Source organism: Lolium rigidum, chromosome 2, assembly GCF_022539505.1.
Source record: "Lolium rigidum isolate FL_2022 chromosome 2, APGP_CSIRO_Lrig_0.1, whole genome shotgun sequence".
Classification (NCBI taxonomy): Eukaryota; Viridiplantae; Streptophyta; class Magnoliopsida; order Poales; family Poaceae; genus Lolium; species Lolium rigidum.
Window position 1 is genome coordinate 42,917,635 of NC_061509.1, and position 16,941 is coordinate 42,934,575.

The 16,941-nt window shown below is 44.3% G+C and overlaps 2 protein-coding genes across 2 annotated transcripts; one reads left to right on the forward strand and one right to left on the reverse strand.

The window, feature by feature from the left end:
• Window positions 1-298: 298 nt before the first annotated feature.
• On the forward strand, window positions 299-2,160 carry LOC124689609 (pentatricopeptide repeat-containing protein At1g02060, chloroplastic-like). Its single transcript, XM_047223114.1, is given in 2 exon segments — window positions 299-1,661; window positions 1,664-2,160. Coding segments are annotated over 2 exon segments (1,860 nt in total).
• An 8,521-nt stretch (window positions 2,161-10,681) lies between these two features.
• LOC124686324 (histone deacetylase complex subunit SAP18) lies at window positions 10,682-13,463 on the reverse strand. The gene is made up of 6 exons (XM_047220290.1): window positions 13,339-13,463; window positions 13,172-13,204; window positions 12,168-12,278; window positions 11,914-12,009; window positions 11,003-11,071; window positions 10,682-10,918 (listed from the first exon to the last, which is right to left on the reverse strand). The coding sequence occupies exons 1-6, from the start codon at window positions 13,447-13,449 to the stop codon at window positions 10,886-10,888; spliced, it is 453 nt and encodes a 150-aa protein (XP_047076246.1). The 5' UTR covers window positions 13,450-13,463; the 3' UTR covers window positions 10,682-10,885.
• Between the last annotated feature and the right edge of the window lie 3,478 nt (window positions 13,464-16,941).

Below are 16,941 nucleotides of genomic sequence, written 5' to 3' on the forward strand. Positions count from 1 at the left end.
GATATATAAAAAGAAAAAAAATTGGTGCTAAAAGGCTTTTTGTGAAATATATTGTTTCTTTTTTACATCGACAGCAAAGAATGTTGTTTTTTCATGAAATTGTACGGGCGCATATATCGAGATGTACTCACGGAATCTTTTGTTGAAATTCTTTTAACAATTAAAAATATCTTTTGGATTGAGAGAGCAAATGTAGCCGGAGCCGAATTGAATTTCCGGTACTATTTTCCCTTTCAAAAATTTAAGCAGAAGTCGCATGAGTTTCAAACTTAGCCACGCACGCTGACCATTTGGTCTAATGGGCACGACGGGGAAGCCGCCGCCGCAGCCGGAGCCCGCGTCGGTGGCGGCGGCGAGGAAGCTGCACCTCCTCCTCCGCTCCCGCGACCTGCGCCCGGCGCTCTCCTACCTCGCAACCCTCCCTTCGCCGCTCACACTCCTCCCCAACCACGCCCTCAACGCCCTCCTGCGCGCGCTCGCCGCCGCCGGCCGCGTCCGCGCCGCCACCGACCTCTTCCGCCGCATCCCCAACCCCACCGCGCACTCCTTCAACTCCCTCATTGCCGCGCTCCTCGCCCGAGGCCGCCGCCGCGCGGCCAACGCCGTCCTCGCCGCCTTCCTCCGCTCCCCCATTGCCTCCCCCGACGCCACAACGCTCAACACCCTCCTCCACGGCCTCTCCACCGCCTCCCCTCGCCCCTCGCCTCCCTACCTCCTCGACCTCTTCCGCTTCCTGCCCAGGACCTACGCATTCGCTCCCGACGCCATCTCCTACAACTCGCTGCTCTGCGCCCTCTGCCGCGCCGGCGACCTCATCACCGCGCGCAAGCTGTTTGACGGAATGCGCGTTGGCACGGATTCCGTATCTCCTAACGTCGTCACTTACACGACCATGATCAAGGCATACTGTGCGAGGAGGCTGGCCGACGAGGCGCTTGCGGTCTTCGAAATGATGGCCACGGACGGCGTGGCGCCCAACAGGATCACCTACAACACGATGCTGCAGGGGTTCTGCGAGGCCGGCAGGATGGAGCTTGTGAAGGGATTGCTAGAGACGGACTCGTTTAAGCCAGACACGTGCACATTCAACACGCTGATGGCTGCACATTGCAGGGAAGGCCGGATCAAGGAGGCGGTGGAGGTGTTCGGCCAGATGGTGGAGCTCCGTGTGAGCCGCGACTCCGCAAGCTATAGCATGGTGATCCGGGCGTTGTGTGAGAACGGGCAGTTTCTGAGGGCTGAGGGGCTTGTGGATGAGCTTTTGGAGAAGGAGGTGCTCAAGAAGCGAGGGGGTTGTGTCCCGCTCATTGCGGCATACAACCCAGTTTTCGTGTACTTGTGCGAGAATGGGAAGGCAAAGAAGGCAAGGATGCTGTTTGGGCAGCTATTGGATCGAAGGAGCAAGGTTGACTTTGCTGCATTCAAGACACTAATTCTAGGGCACTGCAAGGAGGGGGATTTTGAAGAAGGGTACCAGTTGGTGTTGTCAATGTTGAAGAGGGATCTTGTGCCTGATGATGAATGCTACATTGCTGTGGTAGAAGGATTTTCGCAGAAAGGGAGGATGAAGATTGCATGGGAGGCCCTACATAGGATGTTGAATAGTGGTCTCCGGCCTAGCACAAGCACGTTCCACTCAGTTCTCTTGGGGCTTCTGAAAAAGAAGGCTGTGCAAAAGAAGCTGCGGATTTGATTGATATAATGCTCGAGAGGAAAATCCGCCAGAATTTGGATCTTTCAACCAATCTGATTGATGCATTGTTCAAAAGCAACCTAAACGACCGTGCTTACAAAATCATTACATCTCTATATGACCATGGCTATTACATCAAGATGGAAAATTTAATCGGGGGCCTTTGCGAAGAAAAGAAGTTCACAGAGGCAGCGGAACTTACTTTGTTTAGCTTCCACAAGAAGGAAGACTTGGGTCTGTCGATATGCAGCATGGTTCTTGATGGTCTTTGCACAACTGGCAGAGCATCAGATGCGTTCCGGCTTTTCTATGAACTCATCGAGAGTGGAAGCAGTTCTGCTGCTGCTGAACCTCGCAGTTTGGTTGCACTTCATCATGCACTTGAGGAAGATGGAAAAATGAAAGAAGCTGATTTTGTTGCTAAACAGATGAGGCGTGCAGCTGCCAGAATTAGGCAAATGGTCTGAGAATTAACATTTTTCGAGGAACCAATTCACACTCGATACTGATCTGTACACACTCGGTTTACAGTAGGGATTGTGGCCCTGAACAGAGAGCGGATCTGGTTTACATAAGGCATGCTGGCTTGATCAGCTGTCCAATAGTAATGGATCATCGAGGAATGTTAGATTTTATAAGAATGCAGATGGCGGATAAAATCAATCTAGACCATCCTTAGACTGGTTTGTTTCGGCCATTGGATGGTCAGACCTTGAGACAGAAAGAACCCTATGCGACATTATAAGGTTGCCAGGATCTGGTATATTTCTTTTGCAAGGACTGTCTGGTCCATCTTTCTTTTGGATGAATGAAGTGTGTTAAAAACGAGACAGCAGGTCTTCTCCAGAGAATTTGAAGAGGAAAACTGCTAGAGATCAATGTGCGCATCCACGTTATAATCATCCCAACAAAAGGTACATGAGCTATAGCGAATTGGTGAGTTTACTCTTTTCCACTTGCCATATCAAATAGTAAGCACAGTTATGACTGTTGCTACATTTGCCATGACATGGAGGGTCATTATCAGATATAATGGACACAGTTGTTTGCAGTTCGCAAGTCCTCGTGCATCTCTTTATTGTATCCTGCAGAAAGTGCATCCCTCGATGTGTGCTAGTAGCAATTTGCCAATTCCATCCTCAAGTATTTTTTTTTGAAGATCCGTTATGCAAGATAGATTGAAGACCCAGACTTGTTCTCAAAGAGGATACTATGTCTGAAAGCATTGCTAGAGATAAGTTGTGATTTAACTGGTAGAATCCTAGAAAATAGATAGTAGCACGCTGACACTCCAAGATCATTTAGTTTGATTGATCGGTTGCATCACGTGTTATTGTTAAGGATTTGTTCACATGTAGTAGTGATGGTGTTACAGTGCTTCCTATGATTATCATTTTGAGAAAGTAAAACATGTATTTGTGTGTGACCACATAATAAATAATGTGATGCAAGTTATATATAACTGCCATCGTTGATTGTTCCATCACATGGGAAGAGGTACACCTTTGTAAATATTTCACAGACAATGCACCCGCCCCTTCGTCTTACATACATTTGTAAACTACGGATTCATTCTCTCTACTTTCTACACGAAACACGTTATCAGCACAGTTTATTTTCTGACACTTCCCCTTGATCAATTTATGCTAATTGGACATTGAAAACTCCTCCGTCGACGACTTATTTAGCTAAATTCTGTCTCAAATCCTGTATCACGTCAACATTCTCACTTAATTTTCAGTTTTTCACATGGGTTTCTATCTAACTCTGGTTCTCAATATGGAATGAAAATACATGAAGGAGAGTGGTGACCTTGTATACTGTGTTCATGCAAATGTCAGGCTGATCTCGGCTCATCTAGTTCTGACACGGGAGATGGAGATGACACTCTAGGCATAGTCCATATCGATTTATTCACTTGATCCTAACTCTTGTTGACATCTGTTTGACGTATCCTGTTCCTGCTCTCCAGATGATTAGATCGTAGAGGTAGAGGAGGAACAAGGGGAAGGCATTGTGCTTGGAGGAGAGGGCACTAGCACTGACTATGAACAGGTGCTTAAATAGTTGTCCATCATCTGCTTCTTTTTCTATATAATAAAAAAGGCTGTATGCATCATTTTGATGTAGAGGCCGGGTTTTTCACCTCCTTTTCGGAAAAATATATGTTTCCTTAACCCATGCAAAGTGCCTGGTTTTCTTTCGCGTTAGGCTTCACGTGTACTGGAAAATATCATCTTGGGTCTTCTTGCAGCTACTGGGCAGAGTGTTCAGCATTCTTTGCAAAAACAATCCAGGTCTTGCTGGGAGGATGCACATGACAGTCATGACCCTTCCTAATGTTCTTAGGCATTGCACAAAGAAGACAGTATTCGTGAATTTCATGGACTCGTGTCAAAAGTGTGTTTCTTTCTGCATTACTTGCATAATGCACTTTACCAATTGATGGTGTTTATTACGAACTGACTGTAAATCATATATCTCCAGGATGCATATGCAACCTAAACATGTGATGGACTTCTTGCTTTCTGAACTGGCAACTGGTGGATCACTTGATGGGCAGCAGAGGTTGGTGCTAAAAGAAAGATTTGCTCCCAGAAACTTTGAACGCCTAAGGAGAAACATCTGTAAAGTATTTTATCTGAAAATCTTTGCAACCTTTTATCCTTAATTTTCCTAATATTGTGTGAAAATTTAGCTTGGTTGGTACGTTAGTATATCTAGGAGTTGGGAGTAACTCGCTTATTTTTAGCCAAACGTCTGCATGTGTTGGGTATATATATATATATATACATACACCGTCTCTTAATATTTTCTCTTAATTCTGTTGGTGTGTCAATCATGTGCTCCTCTTTTTAGTCGGTCGCTCTCAACTTATCCGATTCTCGAAGCATTCTTAGGTCAGCACTTGCGTATATCTAAAAGTTGAGGGGTTTTTTTTAGGGAAATCTAAAAATTGAGGTTAGTTTCTTAGTAGGCAAGCATGTGGACGTGTTGGCTATATGTATATGTTCTCACTCAATCATCTCTCTTCGGCTTTCTTTTTGGTTGAAGTGTGATTTTCCGTGTGACGGTAGAATAGCATTTTAGTTTGTCAATACCTGGAAAGCGCTAGGCCCTAGAAGTGTTGTTGTTGGAGACACGGAGATGGTGTTGAGCGTGCGGGAGCTCTGTCATGGTGACTGACAAGCTGTTCATTCTATTTAAAATCCCAACATGACCAGGTACGTGTCAAAAAATACATCAACACACAAATTAGTTTTGCTTCACCATCGTAGCGACGCCCGGGCATTATGCTAGTTTAACTAAACTATGTCTCAAATCCTGCATCACGTTGATATTCTCACTGAATTTTCAGTTTTTCACATGAGTTTCTAGCCAACTTTGGTTCTCAGTATGGAATGAACCAATACATGAAGGAGAGTGATGACCTTGTATAGTTGTATTACCAGTTAGCACGAAAGGCAAAGAAAAGTGTAGGTTATTATCAAATTAACCTTACTTACATATCTTCTCTTCTCATCCGGAAGATGGAGACAATCATGCAAACCATTAGTTAATTAATGTCACTAAGTTCTTCTTTCGAGTAGTAAATAATTTCGCTGCACATCTATCGATCTTTTGGTACTTAGACATGTCTAGTTTAATATGTTGCACTTGCAATTACTTCATAGATGATCTAAGCTAGCTAGTCATTCGTGCCAACTACATGAAGACCTTTTCTGAATTGGCCACTCCCCATCTTCCCATCTGGACCTCCAGAACTATTCTTTTGCACAGAGCTCAACCCCTCAGTGAACACTACCTGCAACCTTTCAAGAACCAACGCATTGCGAAGCAAGAGCTTGACCAACATCGTCTCTGGCATGCTGCCCTCATAATCTTCCACGCTGATCTCCGTCACCTGAGTCTGCAGGCATGGGAGAGAAAAGATGGGCCCCTTTATCTCTTCGAAAACTGTGACCCTCCTATCAGCCTTCCCCTTTTGTGACTCCCACATCAGCAGCGAGAGAATCTCCAGGTTTGGGGTCTGTTCCAAGATCCTACCAATGGCAGCGACAGTGTTGCTGCTTCCGATGCAGCCTTGCAGCGTGAGTCGCGTCAGGCGGGAGAAAAGAGGGAACCCTGCGTCGAAGAATCTGCTCTGTAAGCCCCCATGGTGCAGATGCAGGTGCTTGGTGTTAGAGATTTCCTCGAGAAACCTTGTGAGGTTGGCAAACTCTGGCTCCCAGGAGAGAGGCTTGCAGAAACCGATGGTGGTGCACAGAGGGATGGTTGCCGGCGGTGAGCCGTGTAGAGACATGAAAGATTTCGGCAGCCCCCTACCCCCGTACTCTAGCAACCTCAGCTTGGATGCGTCAATGTCGACAGTCCTGACGTTGTGGCAGCAGCGGATGGCGAATCGGTGGAGAGGTTTGTTGAGAACAGAGACCCGTTTGAGGTTCCACAGGGCTTCAAGAGTCAGGTCAGCGAGACGGGGACAGCTCGAGATAAGCCACTGGATGCTTCTCCCAGAGTCACTGAGGGCTGTGAGGCGCATTGTGTCGAGAAAAGGCAAGTCGACGACATTGATCCTCGGTAGCGCCAACCGGCAAAAGGCTACACAGAGTGTCGGTAGGGCGGTGCAAGAAAATAGCCTCCCTGGAAGGAGATACCTCCACCTATTGACGAAGGGGTCGTCATCGGAGTTGCTGCCAGCATCATCATCTCTCCTCCTGTCGTCGTTGAAATCACAGATGGGGCCGACGTGGAAGCGCAGGTCGAGGTGGAGCCCCGGGTGGCTGTGGCTGCACCCACGCGGCGGCGGCAGAACGTAGGCGAGCCACTGGTCGACAGCGACCTTATCCCACCTGTGCCAGCTGTCAAAGGCGAAGCGGAGGCTGCGCAGCGGCACGGGGATGCGGGCGCACCGGCGACGGCAGAGGAGCGCGGCGCCAACATTATCGAGGAGCTCGTTGCTGCAGCTTTTCCTTTCCAGCATCTCGTAGTACCATGTTGTCCAGTCATTGGCCCTCGCGCCCTCCGCCTCCTGGAAGGAGATGGTGTGGACGCTGCCGAAGATGTGCCGCCACCGGCGGGACAGCGCGGCCGCGCATGCAGCCTCCTTGGTGGGGAGGAAGGAGAGGACGTGGCCCAGTACATCGTCGGAGAGGCCGCTGATGCGATCTGACGGCGCCGACCTCTTGTGCTTAGGTGAAAAAGCCATATCGATCGAGATCTGCCTCTGCCGTGCAACTTCAAACTTTCCATGTGGGTGGCCGTCAACTTATATACGCAATTAATGTTTCAGCCTGTCCAGACGTGTTGGAGTAACTAATCGATTAGAGACGTAGGACGGTACTACTGTAGTACTAGTTCATTATATCAAGAACAGTCAAGCTCCAACCCTAGCGGCGGCGTGCGCGTACGGTCGCTTCTGACCAACGAAGATGAAGAGCAAGAAGAGGCACGCCGACCGGCTGAGCACTCTCCCCGACGAGATGCTACAGCACATCCTCTCCCACCTTACGTCCCAGGAGGCCGTGCAAACAAGCCTGCTCTCCCACCGGTGGCACGACGTCTATGCCGGCGTCCCTGTCGTCGACCTCCTCGACCCGAAGAGTGGCAGGAACAAGCAAGAACAACTGGTCTGCTTCGACCAGCAGGTGACGGGCGCGATCCTCTGCAAGTCCCCCGGGACGCCCATCTCACCTTCCGCCTCAACGCCTTCAGCCCGCCGCGCGACTTGCTTCACCAGTGGATCCTCATCGCCGTGTCCTCTGGTGTCGAGGAGATCGACGTCAAGCTGAGGTATCTGCATTGCTCCAAACGCCGTCTCTGCCCGTTTGGCTCATCCAACAAGGCCTCGGCAGACTTCGATCAACACGAGCGGAAAAGCTACATCAAGACGCAGCACCATCTCTTCAGTTGCCCCACTCTTCGATGCCTCCGCCTCGCGAACTGGACGCTCGATCTCCCGCCGGGCGGGGTGGCCATGTCGGCGACGTTGGATACGCTTTGCCTTGCAAGGATCATGGACCCGAAAGATCAGCTGCAGCAGCTGCTTTCAAGCTGCCCGCACCTCACTCACCTGACGCTGCAGGAGTGCCCGAGTCTCACGGACATCACCGTAACCAGCGCCCACCTAAAGAGCTTTGCCATGATCTGCTGCCACCATGCCAGGCGTGTCGAGCTGAGCAGTCACCGCCTGCAGTTGCTGCAATACAAAGGCGGATTGCTTCCTCACAACTCCCTCTTCAAGCTCGTAGACAACGCAGGAGTCGTGGCGTTGAAGATTGAAATATGCCAAGACCTCTCCGACCAAGAGCCAACAGAATTTGCTCCGACCACTGAGCTCATCAAAGGGTGCACCAAACTGGCGCACCTACACCTTTCCTTCCACCCATCGGTGGCTCGCTGTAGCATCTTCTTCACAGACGCCTTGCCATGCTTGCAACATCTCAGGCAGTTGGGCCTCCAGTGCTGCTTCTGCGACAGCACAGACGTCTGGGCGGTTGCCGCCTTGCTAGGTGACACCGAAAACCTGGAAGTGTTGTCGCTGTTTCCACTTGGTCCAGAGACTCCAAAGGAGGTGGATATATGGTATTGGTCTGATAGCGAATCAGACACCGAGCCTGAAGACGGTGGCGGCGATGGGGTCGACTATAGTAGCCAGGTGACCGATGATTTCTGGCCAACGCACATCAGGTGCTTGGATGATAAGCTGAGCAGAATCAACATCCGGAACTACAGAGGACTGCAACTAGAAAAGATGCTTGCAAAGTTTCTGCTTTCCAAGGCCGCGGCTTTGGAGGAATTTTCAGTTACCTTAACAGCTGGGTGTTCCCAAAATAAGAGCAAGATAGCAAAGGAGGTACGATCCTGGCGGATGAACCACCATACCAGAGTAACCGTAAATAGGTGCTAGACAAGTCATGAATGCACTTCCTATAAAATTAGAACAAAAGGCTATAGGCTTGTTCTTTTTTTAACACCGTCATGTACTAGATATGATTTCCTTAAAGATTTCTCTCTTAATTTTACCTTTTTTCAACTACTACCTCTGTCCATAAATAGTTTAGATTTGTCAAAATTTAGATATATGTAGACATTATTTAGGGGAAATATAATTGTACACCCACGCATGGGTACAAGAGCTATCCTGTCCACACAGTCCATGAAAGTGCTTTGAGATCCGAAAAAAGCTTTTAGGAGAGAGGGATTTTTACACTTTCGAAATATAGAGAAAATCTGCTCTATGCAGTTTAGATGGGACCTAAAGTTGGCATAGCTAAGCCATGCTGCCCAAGATTCCTGGAGAGAAATGGTGCATGTGTTCGCAGCCCGTAGCCCAAACAAACATCATACTGCAGCCTGCGCGCTCACCCACTCATCTTCTTCTCCACGACCGTCATCTTCTCCCTTCGCCCTAGCTTCCACCCAGTTCATCTTCTCTTCAATCTTCACACCGTCCCCTCTCTCAACCAAAAAAAAGGGTCAAGTGATTCATCACGCGGCAGTAGTGGGGGATTTGGGTACAAATGGAAAACCCACATGAACCTAGACTGAGATTACCATGCTTGCCAAAAAGCAGGCATTTTTGTAAGCCAAAAACTTAGGCCTTCTTTTCTTTTGTGTGTGTGGGGGGGGGGGTTACCTGGGAAGATACATTTTTCATGTCTTCTATCCAAAGGATTATTCTTGCAAAGTCCAATCCTCTGTTTCACATTCTAAATCGAGGTTGATCAGCCAGATGAAGGAGTAATCCAATCCAATAGCAGGGAGTTACAGTCAAAGTAACACTGAATATCCATATCGATCTCACAGGTAATGAGATGAACCTAACACTAAAACGGCCATGTCCGCAGGTCAGGTTGGGTTCACCTGGATGCCAACGGCCCCGCCGTAGAACCGTTTCTTGGCCAACTTCTGCCGCACCATTTTCGCCACTGTCGAGCACCTGGACGCCAACAGCTCCACCATGGCCGGTAACAACTGTGTCCCCTTGAACAGCACGCTCCTCTGGTAGTACTCCCCCGCGCTCCGGCACCGGTAGCTCTTGGAGTTGGTGCTCGCCCTCACAGTCAGCCACACATTCCCGTCAGACGGCTGCAAACACAACACACAGGGAAAGGTGTGCTGGAACTGTTGGAATGATCTCCTGTTGTAACAGGAACAACAAACTCCTTATTATGCAGACAACGCACTACCCATAGCTCATTAGTAAGTTCCCTACACAAATAACAACCTCAAGATTAAGGCGCTTGAAAATTTGCCACTGCATTAAGGTAGAATACTAGAATTAATTCTCTATGGGAAACCAATCAAACTACTCGATTTTAGGCATGTGAACATAATCTGATTAATATGGCATGCAAGATTGACATTATTGATTAATTGACATCAGGATGGATCAACAAATGCAATGCTGACATATCGTCATAGCTTAATATATGGGCATGCTACTTAGTTGAACAGGAAATCTCCAGGTACAAGATGCTTGGAGGTGCACGAGGGTTTCAAATGCTCATTCCTTACCAAAACTGAAAGTGATTTGAGTTTTTTATGACCCCGCAACAGGTGAAATCCTAGAAAATAGATTGCATGCTCACACTCCAGAGTCCAGATCATTCAGTTTGCTTGATAAGTTCCATTGCATGAGGTGTTACAGGCTACGATTTGGTCACATGTATCGGTAGCACTGTTAGAAAGTAAATCATGTAATCACAATCTATATAACAGACACAGTTTGTTGTGTCACTTGGGAGGTGGTGTCCTCTGGAAGTGGAAGCACTTCAGTGTTCATCATATAGATTGTAATTACATGATTTACTTTCTAACGAATTTTTTTTACTAATATCATGTGTAGCTAACAGTCTGTCTCAAATCGTGAATTTAATCAATATCCTACAGCTGTTCATATTTAGCTAGATTATCTCTCAAATCCAGCATCTCGTCAATGTTGCTTTCTTACCTATGTATGCTGAAAACATAGTTTAAAGAGGTCGCTACAGAGAACATATAAATAATACGCAACCACATTGCAGATCTTGGTGCTCAGATACAGAGTTAATTTGACAAGTTGCCAACATTACAGCAGTTAATAGTTCCAAACCCCTAGTACTGGAGAGTTTCATCCCTTCGCACGCACAGCTTCAGGTTACGCAACAGATAAACAGTGTGCCTGGTGTAGAGCAGACAACTATTCTTCGCTCAGATGATCGAAACGCTCAAGTAATCCCCTATCTGCAAGCCAAGGTAGCATAATAAATAACAATGCTAGCAATGAAAACAGATTGCGATAGCAGATTACAGCACTAATGTGTATACCTGGAAGCCCAGATCAGCAAGAGATTTGGTATCATCCCCTCTTCCACCATAAGAAAAGGTTGTACCCACCTTCAAAATATCCAAGAAGATGAGTCACCACAGGTTGAAAATTGAACACTTATGAATGCAAAGGAACATGAGTTCTACAACGGAAATCCACTAATGTAGCTGGCGGCTTAACCATTACGCTGAATGGACTAGTAAGAAGCATCGTTTCAGTACTCAACTGTTGATTTACCATAATGGGCATGTGATGCTTTGTAATGGACACGACCATTGCTTACTTTAAGTTGAAACATACTACCTGCGTTCTTATAAATAAGGCGCACGCGCACTTCAAGGTGAAATTTGACCGAATGAATTGGACAACAATATCTCAATTATATAGTACATAACTGATATTGTTAGAATCATATTGAAAAATATCAAATATTTTATATCAAATATTTTTTTATAAACATACATTAATTATTTGTCAAAGATAAAACACAAAAAAACGAGGGCATCTTATTCATTGGAATGGAGGGAGTAATTGTTTAATGGTGCAAAGTACAAGTAGTAGCTCACCATGCTACCAATTGTTTAATGGTGCAAGGTACAAGTAGAGATTTGTAACACAGATGGAAGTATGTAATAAAATATAAGCTCACAGATGGTAATGAGAACCAGAACTAGTTTTTTTAGGTACAACTAGTGGTTATTCAATCGTGCTATTAATGAAAATGCAACTCATTGCCAAAAGTATAACTAGCATATTTTTCTCATCCATAAGTGGTAGCATAGTTTTCAGGAATTTAGGATTTGGACTAAGGTTATCTGCATTTGGGGTACATTGGTAACCAGAGCAATAATTAATTTGCTGGGCATTTGTAAATTGCATTGAAGAAACGAATCGGTGACATCAAGATTACCTGTTTGACAACAAAGCGACCATTCTTATCCGGGTACACGAAAGCAAAAGATAACTTAGCATTTCTGTTCCTTGCTGGAAGAGCAACCTCTTTTACCTGAAACATTATCGTAATTGTGCTGATTAGACTACAATCCATAGCACTTAGGATGTGATTCCCCAAATATAGTTTATCACACATCCAGTGGTATTTTACGAAATTCCAATTAAAATTAATTATCCCACAAATCTCAAAAGTAAAGTATGTAATATTACAAGGTCAGTCAGCTCGCGGAGTGTGGCATCCTTCCACGTGTAAATCTGAACTTCATCTTTAGGCTCCTTCCCTCTCTCAGCAAAATCTGCATTTACGTGATGTCCACCAACCTGGAGAGAAAAACTAACAGAATCAATTTTCTGTATTAATGTGTGTCTATTTACAAATCTGCTGTCTGTACTGACAACGCATTGTTCAGAATGTTAGAAAGAGAAACTCAGCCAAAGATGGTGAACTCAACAGCTGCAGCTAATTACTCTTGCACTTCAAGTGCTCAGAGTTCCAATGAAAACAGTATACTCCTGAAGCACTGGGCGTCTGAGGTGTTCAAATTGCCAGGTTCAAAACATATGATGTGACCTATAGTGAGTAGTGATTTGGGATGTTCAAGAATTACAGAACTGTCAAATAGCATGCCTTTTAGCCATGATAAATAGATAGAGCTAACACCATTTAAAAAAATGAGATTTAAAAAGTACAATGTCCAAACTGTGTGATTGTATGTTCTATATCTCAATAATAGGTAGAACTAACAACATTTACAAACATTTTGGACACTGATTAGTCAAGTTTCATGTTGAAGGAAAACTGTAATGCCTCTTAGAGAAAGACAAACTAGCATTATGATGACAAATTTTGGGTGTTTCTGCTGTATTTATCAATTAGAAGCTACTCATTGCCACAGCTCACCGGGTAATGTTCAACTACAGGTATAATATGGGCAAACTGATCTACACTGCACCATCTAGGCATTCAACTTATACATCCCTAGAAATACACAACAAGCACAGTGGTACTGGGTCATCTATCAGTAGCATCATTCAGACAGTGACACACTTCTCCATTAACTTCAGCACTGACCATCCAAACACCACAAAATCCAATCAAACATCGCATCAGCAAATGCAACCAAGCAAATCGAGGAGTTCATGAGCGCACTCGACAGTAAAGACACTAAGCAACTGTTGATCAAACACTAGAGGGTAAAAGAGAAGACAAGCACCTTTGTGAACACCCGGAGCAGGAGAGGGCAGGTCTGCACAAGAATTCAGTCACCAGCAAGTAATCCGTCAGTGCTCAAGTTCTCCGCAATCCTCTCAATGCAAAACCTAGCAGCCTAAACATAACATTGCTGAACTGCATACTAAGTTAGGGTTGCGGAGGCCTGACCTTCTCGCGGTCGATGGGTTCGGGGCGTGCGCGCGCCATGGGAGGCGGCCCGCGGTGTTGCATCGGCGGGCCTGGCCGCGGCCTCATCGGCATATCGCCCATGCCTGCCATCTCTCTCCGCTGCTGCTCTGGCTCTGCCGAGATGGATTGGACACGAACCAAAGAGACGGCGTCAATCCACAAACTCTTTTCCGGGCTCAGAACCTACGAATCGGAAGCAAGGGGAACCGAGCTGACCTGATCTGCTGCCACTCGCCGTCCGCCGTCCGCCGTCGGCTGCCGGATTCTTCACGGAGAGGGGCGGATGATGGGGAGAGGAGACGGCGGCGTGGAAGTCTCTGGAAGCGGGACACAGAAACCCTAAACCTTTGCGGTTTCCACCCTTGCTTTGATGGGAATTTAACAGAGGTTGACTGAAAATCGCTGTTTTCTAAGGTGCTGTGCAGAAGTTGTCGCGGTAGCATATCTAGACCGCTCGCTCAGATTTCAACAGCTGAGGATCTACCAAGTGTGACTGCTTTGTATAATCATGATTGATTGGCCTTGTCATTTTATAATTTCATTACTACCTCTGTTCTTGTATACAATGAATTTTGGGATACCAAGACAAGAAAATCAACTAATAAATAGCATGATTAATTTTGTGAAAAACTTCTCGTGTTCTAGGCAAGGCCGACTCATAGGGCAGGGCAAAGGGGCGCTCGTCCCGGGCCTTCAGAAGCAAGGGCCCCGACACAAGATTTCTTTACATACTTGATATATTTATACTTATACTTAGGTCGTAGAGTTTAAAATAATTCTAGAAAATATAGATGCCCTAAGCTACAGTTTACCGTGCCTTATACCAAAAATTTATTTCAATATTTATGCTTTAGGATGTACGATGTACTGTTTAGAATAATTCTATAAAATATACAAGGTACAAGTTGTAGCTTACCGTGCCTCTACTCCAACTTTTTTTAACAAAAAAATATTTAAATATTTTTCCCTGAAGATATGATTTCTCTCTGGCCTTCCCAAATATCCAGAAAAACACCGACCGTCATAATTATTTTATGATTAATTTTAAAGATATATATGTATATACATGTGTACATAAGTAGCTTTTTCAAATATAAATATTATTTAGTTTCTTATTGCATTACCCTAATATTTCTCTTGCATAATACTAATATTTTTTAAGTATTTTGTGTGTGATGGAGATTGTTAAGGGGCTAGAACATCAATTATGCTTAAATTTTAAGTAATATATTAAAAATTTAGCATAAATAATTATCTTGAAAAAATTCTTGAGTAGGGGGGCCATTGCCCCCCTTCCCTAAGAAAACTTAGCTATTGTGAACAAGGGGCCTTTGATGTCATCTCGCCCTAGGGTTCCCTAAGTGCTGGCTCCAAATTTGTTACTCGCACGCGTGCACGGTACACTGGACTGTAATGCTCGGCTTACCCTAGACAACCACACGCTGCAACCTACAAGTATATATCTCTTCTGATATGTTTACGATTTCACAGAACCAAACAGTAAATGGCAATGCGGCTCTTGGTCAGAGCAGCCGTGACATCCCTGCAGGGCCGGCCCATAGGGAAGGGCAAAGGGGGCACTCGCCCTGGGCCTTCAGAACCAAGGGCCCCGGCCTAAGATTTCTTGATATAGTTGATATATTTATACTTGTATTTAGGTTGTAGAGTTTAAAAGAATTCTAGAAAATATAGATGCCCTAAGTACTATTTAGAATAATTCTATAAAATATACAAGGTACAAGCTGCTTACCGTGCATCTAATCCAACTTCTTTTAACAAAAAACGTATTTAAATATTTTTCCTGAAGATACGATTTCTCTCTGACCTTTCCAAATGTCCAGAACAACACCAACTGTCATAATTTGTTTATGATAAATTTTAAAGATATGTATGCATGTGTACATAAGTAGCTATTGGTAGAAATAAGAATCATGGCATAGTTCACTCAACCAATAGAAATAAATATTTTAAAACGTCTTCTTCAAGATTTAGAAGACCATTGATCTTTCAAATATAAATATTATTTAGTTTATTCTTGCATTACCCTAATATTTCTCTTGCTCAATACAATATTTTTTAAGTATTTTGTGTGTGATGGAGATTGTTAAGGGGCTAGAACACCTACCATGCTTAAATTTTAAGTAATATAATTTTTTTTAGCATAGGTAAATATCTTAAAAAAATTCTGGAGTAGGGGAGGGGGCATGGCCCCTGCCCTAAATAAACTTCGCTATTATGAACAAGGGGTCCTTGATGTCGTCTCGCCCTATGGCCCCCAAAATCTATGGACCGGCCGTGGTTCTGGTTGTATGTTGGGTCTCTGATACCATTGTATGGGAGATAAATCTAATCAATTATTTACGGAAAAAGATAGTGAAGTAGATGAAAACAATTACGTTTTTGTTAGTTGCTTTATTCAAGAACAAAGGGAGTAGGTGCTTTTAAAATTGAAAGGTTTTCTCCGCAAGAAGTAGATTTATAGGTTTCTATTTAAAAAATAGGATTCTCATAGTACTTCATTTGTGTGTGTTTATAACAACTAAGAAAATGCAAGTTACTCTATATGTGGCGCAAAAAGAATGCCGTTGGATTTGTATCTGGGAGAAATTGTCAGGATATAATCTTAATGGCATATATCTTATATTTTACTAATTAAGTCATGGTTAAAATTTCGCTCAAAATTCAAGGACTTATAAACCCCACAAAGTGAGGGACTACATTACATTTTTTTATACGGAACACGAAAAGTCGTGTGGTTGCACTACGTATCTTCTATGTTGTTTTCATTACTCTAAAATTTTCATTAGAGCACCCAAAGGGATAAGCATGTGAGAATATAATTCGAAATACATCTTGAGGAATTTTGTTGTATTTTGATACAAAAGAACCATTCATCATTCATGTGTAGTCTGGTTGGATCAAAGGATTGGAAAGCAAAATTTATATGAATATCATCCTATAAAAAAATACACACCATCTCATCTTCCATAATAAGTGTCGTGGTCTCACTTAAGATTCTAAGCTCAATTGGGGGACTATGCTTTGCATGAACATTCTCTCTCTTTGATCCATAAGAAAATAATTTTAGATGCTTGTATTCTTGTTTTAATATACACCATTTCCATTTCAATGAATAAGGCTCCCTCGTTTTTCATATTTTTCTTTGACAAAAATTACTCTAAATATATAAAAAATATTGATATGAAAATAGCAATATTAGAAAGTGTTTTCCAATATGAATCCAACGATAGTACTTACACATAGTGACACAGTATAATCAAGATTTTGTTGCTCAATCTTTTTAGTCAAAGTTTCTATGAATTCGCATTTATTTTTATCAACAACAATTAATATGAAAAGAGGAGTACTACCTAAAAAAATACAGACGCAATGGCTTATCAAGGTAAAGAACGGAGGGAGTACATCACATTAAGTAGTTCTATCGGTGTGAGTAAATTACATATAGGTACCACTTTTGGGGCAACGGTTGCGAGGAGGTACCAACTCTGGTAATTTTTTCAAGTAAGTGCAACTTCTGGGGCAGGTCGTAACAGATTGCGCAACTCTGGAGTTAAACCAGAA

Bases quoted from the DNA above. Each gene is read 5' to 3' on its own strand.
- LOC124686324 (XM_047220290.1), bottom strand. From the start codon at position 13,449: ATGGCAGGCATGGGCGATATGCCGATGAGGCCGCGGCCAGGCCCGCCG. The intron at 13,205-13,338 runs GTCAGGCCTCCG...ATTCTTGTGCAG, and splicing joins AACCCATCGACCGCGAGAAG to ACCTGCCCTCTCCTGCTCCG. The intron at 10,919-11,002 runs GTATACACATTA...CTTGGCTTGCAG, and splicing joins TTGCTGATCTGGGCTTCCAG to ATAGGGGATTACTTGAGCGT.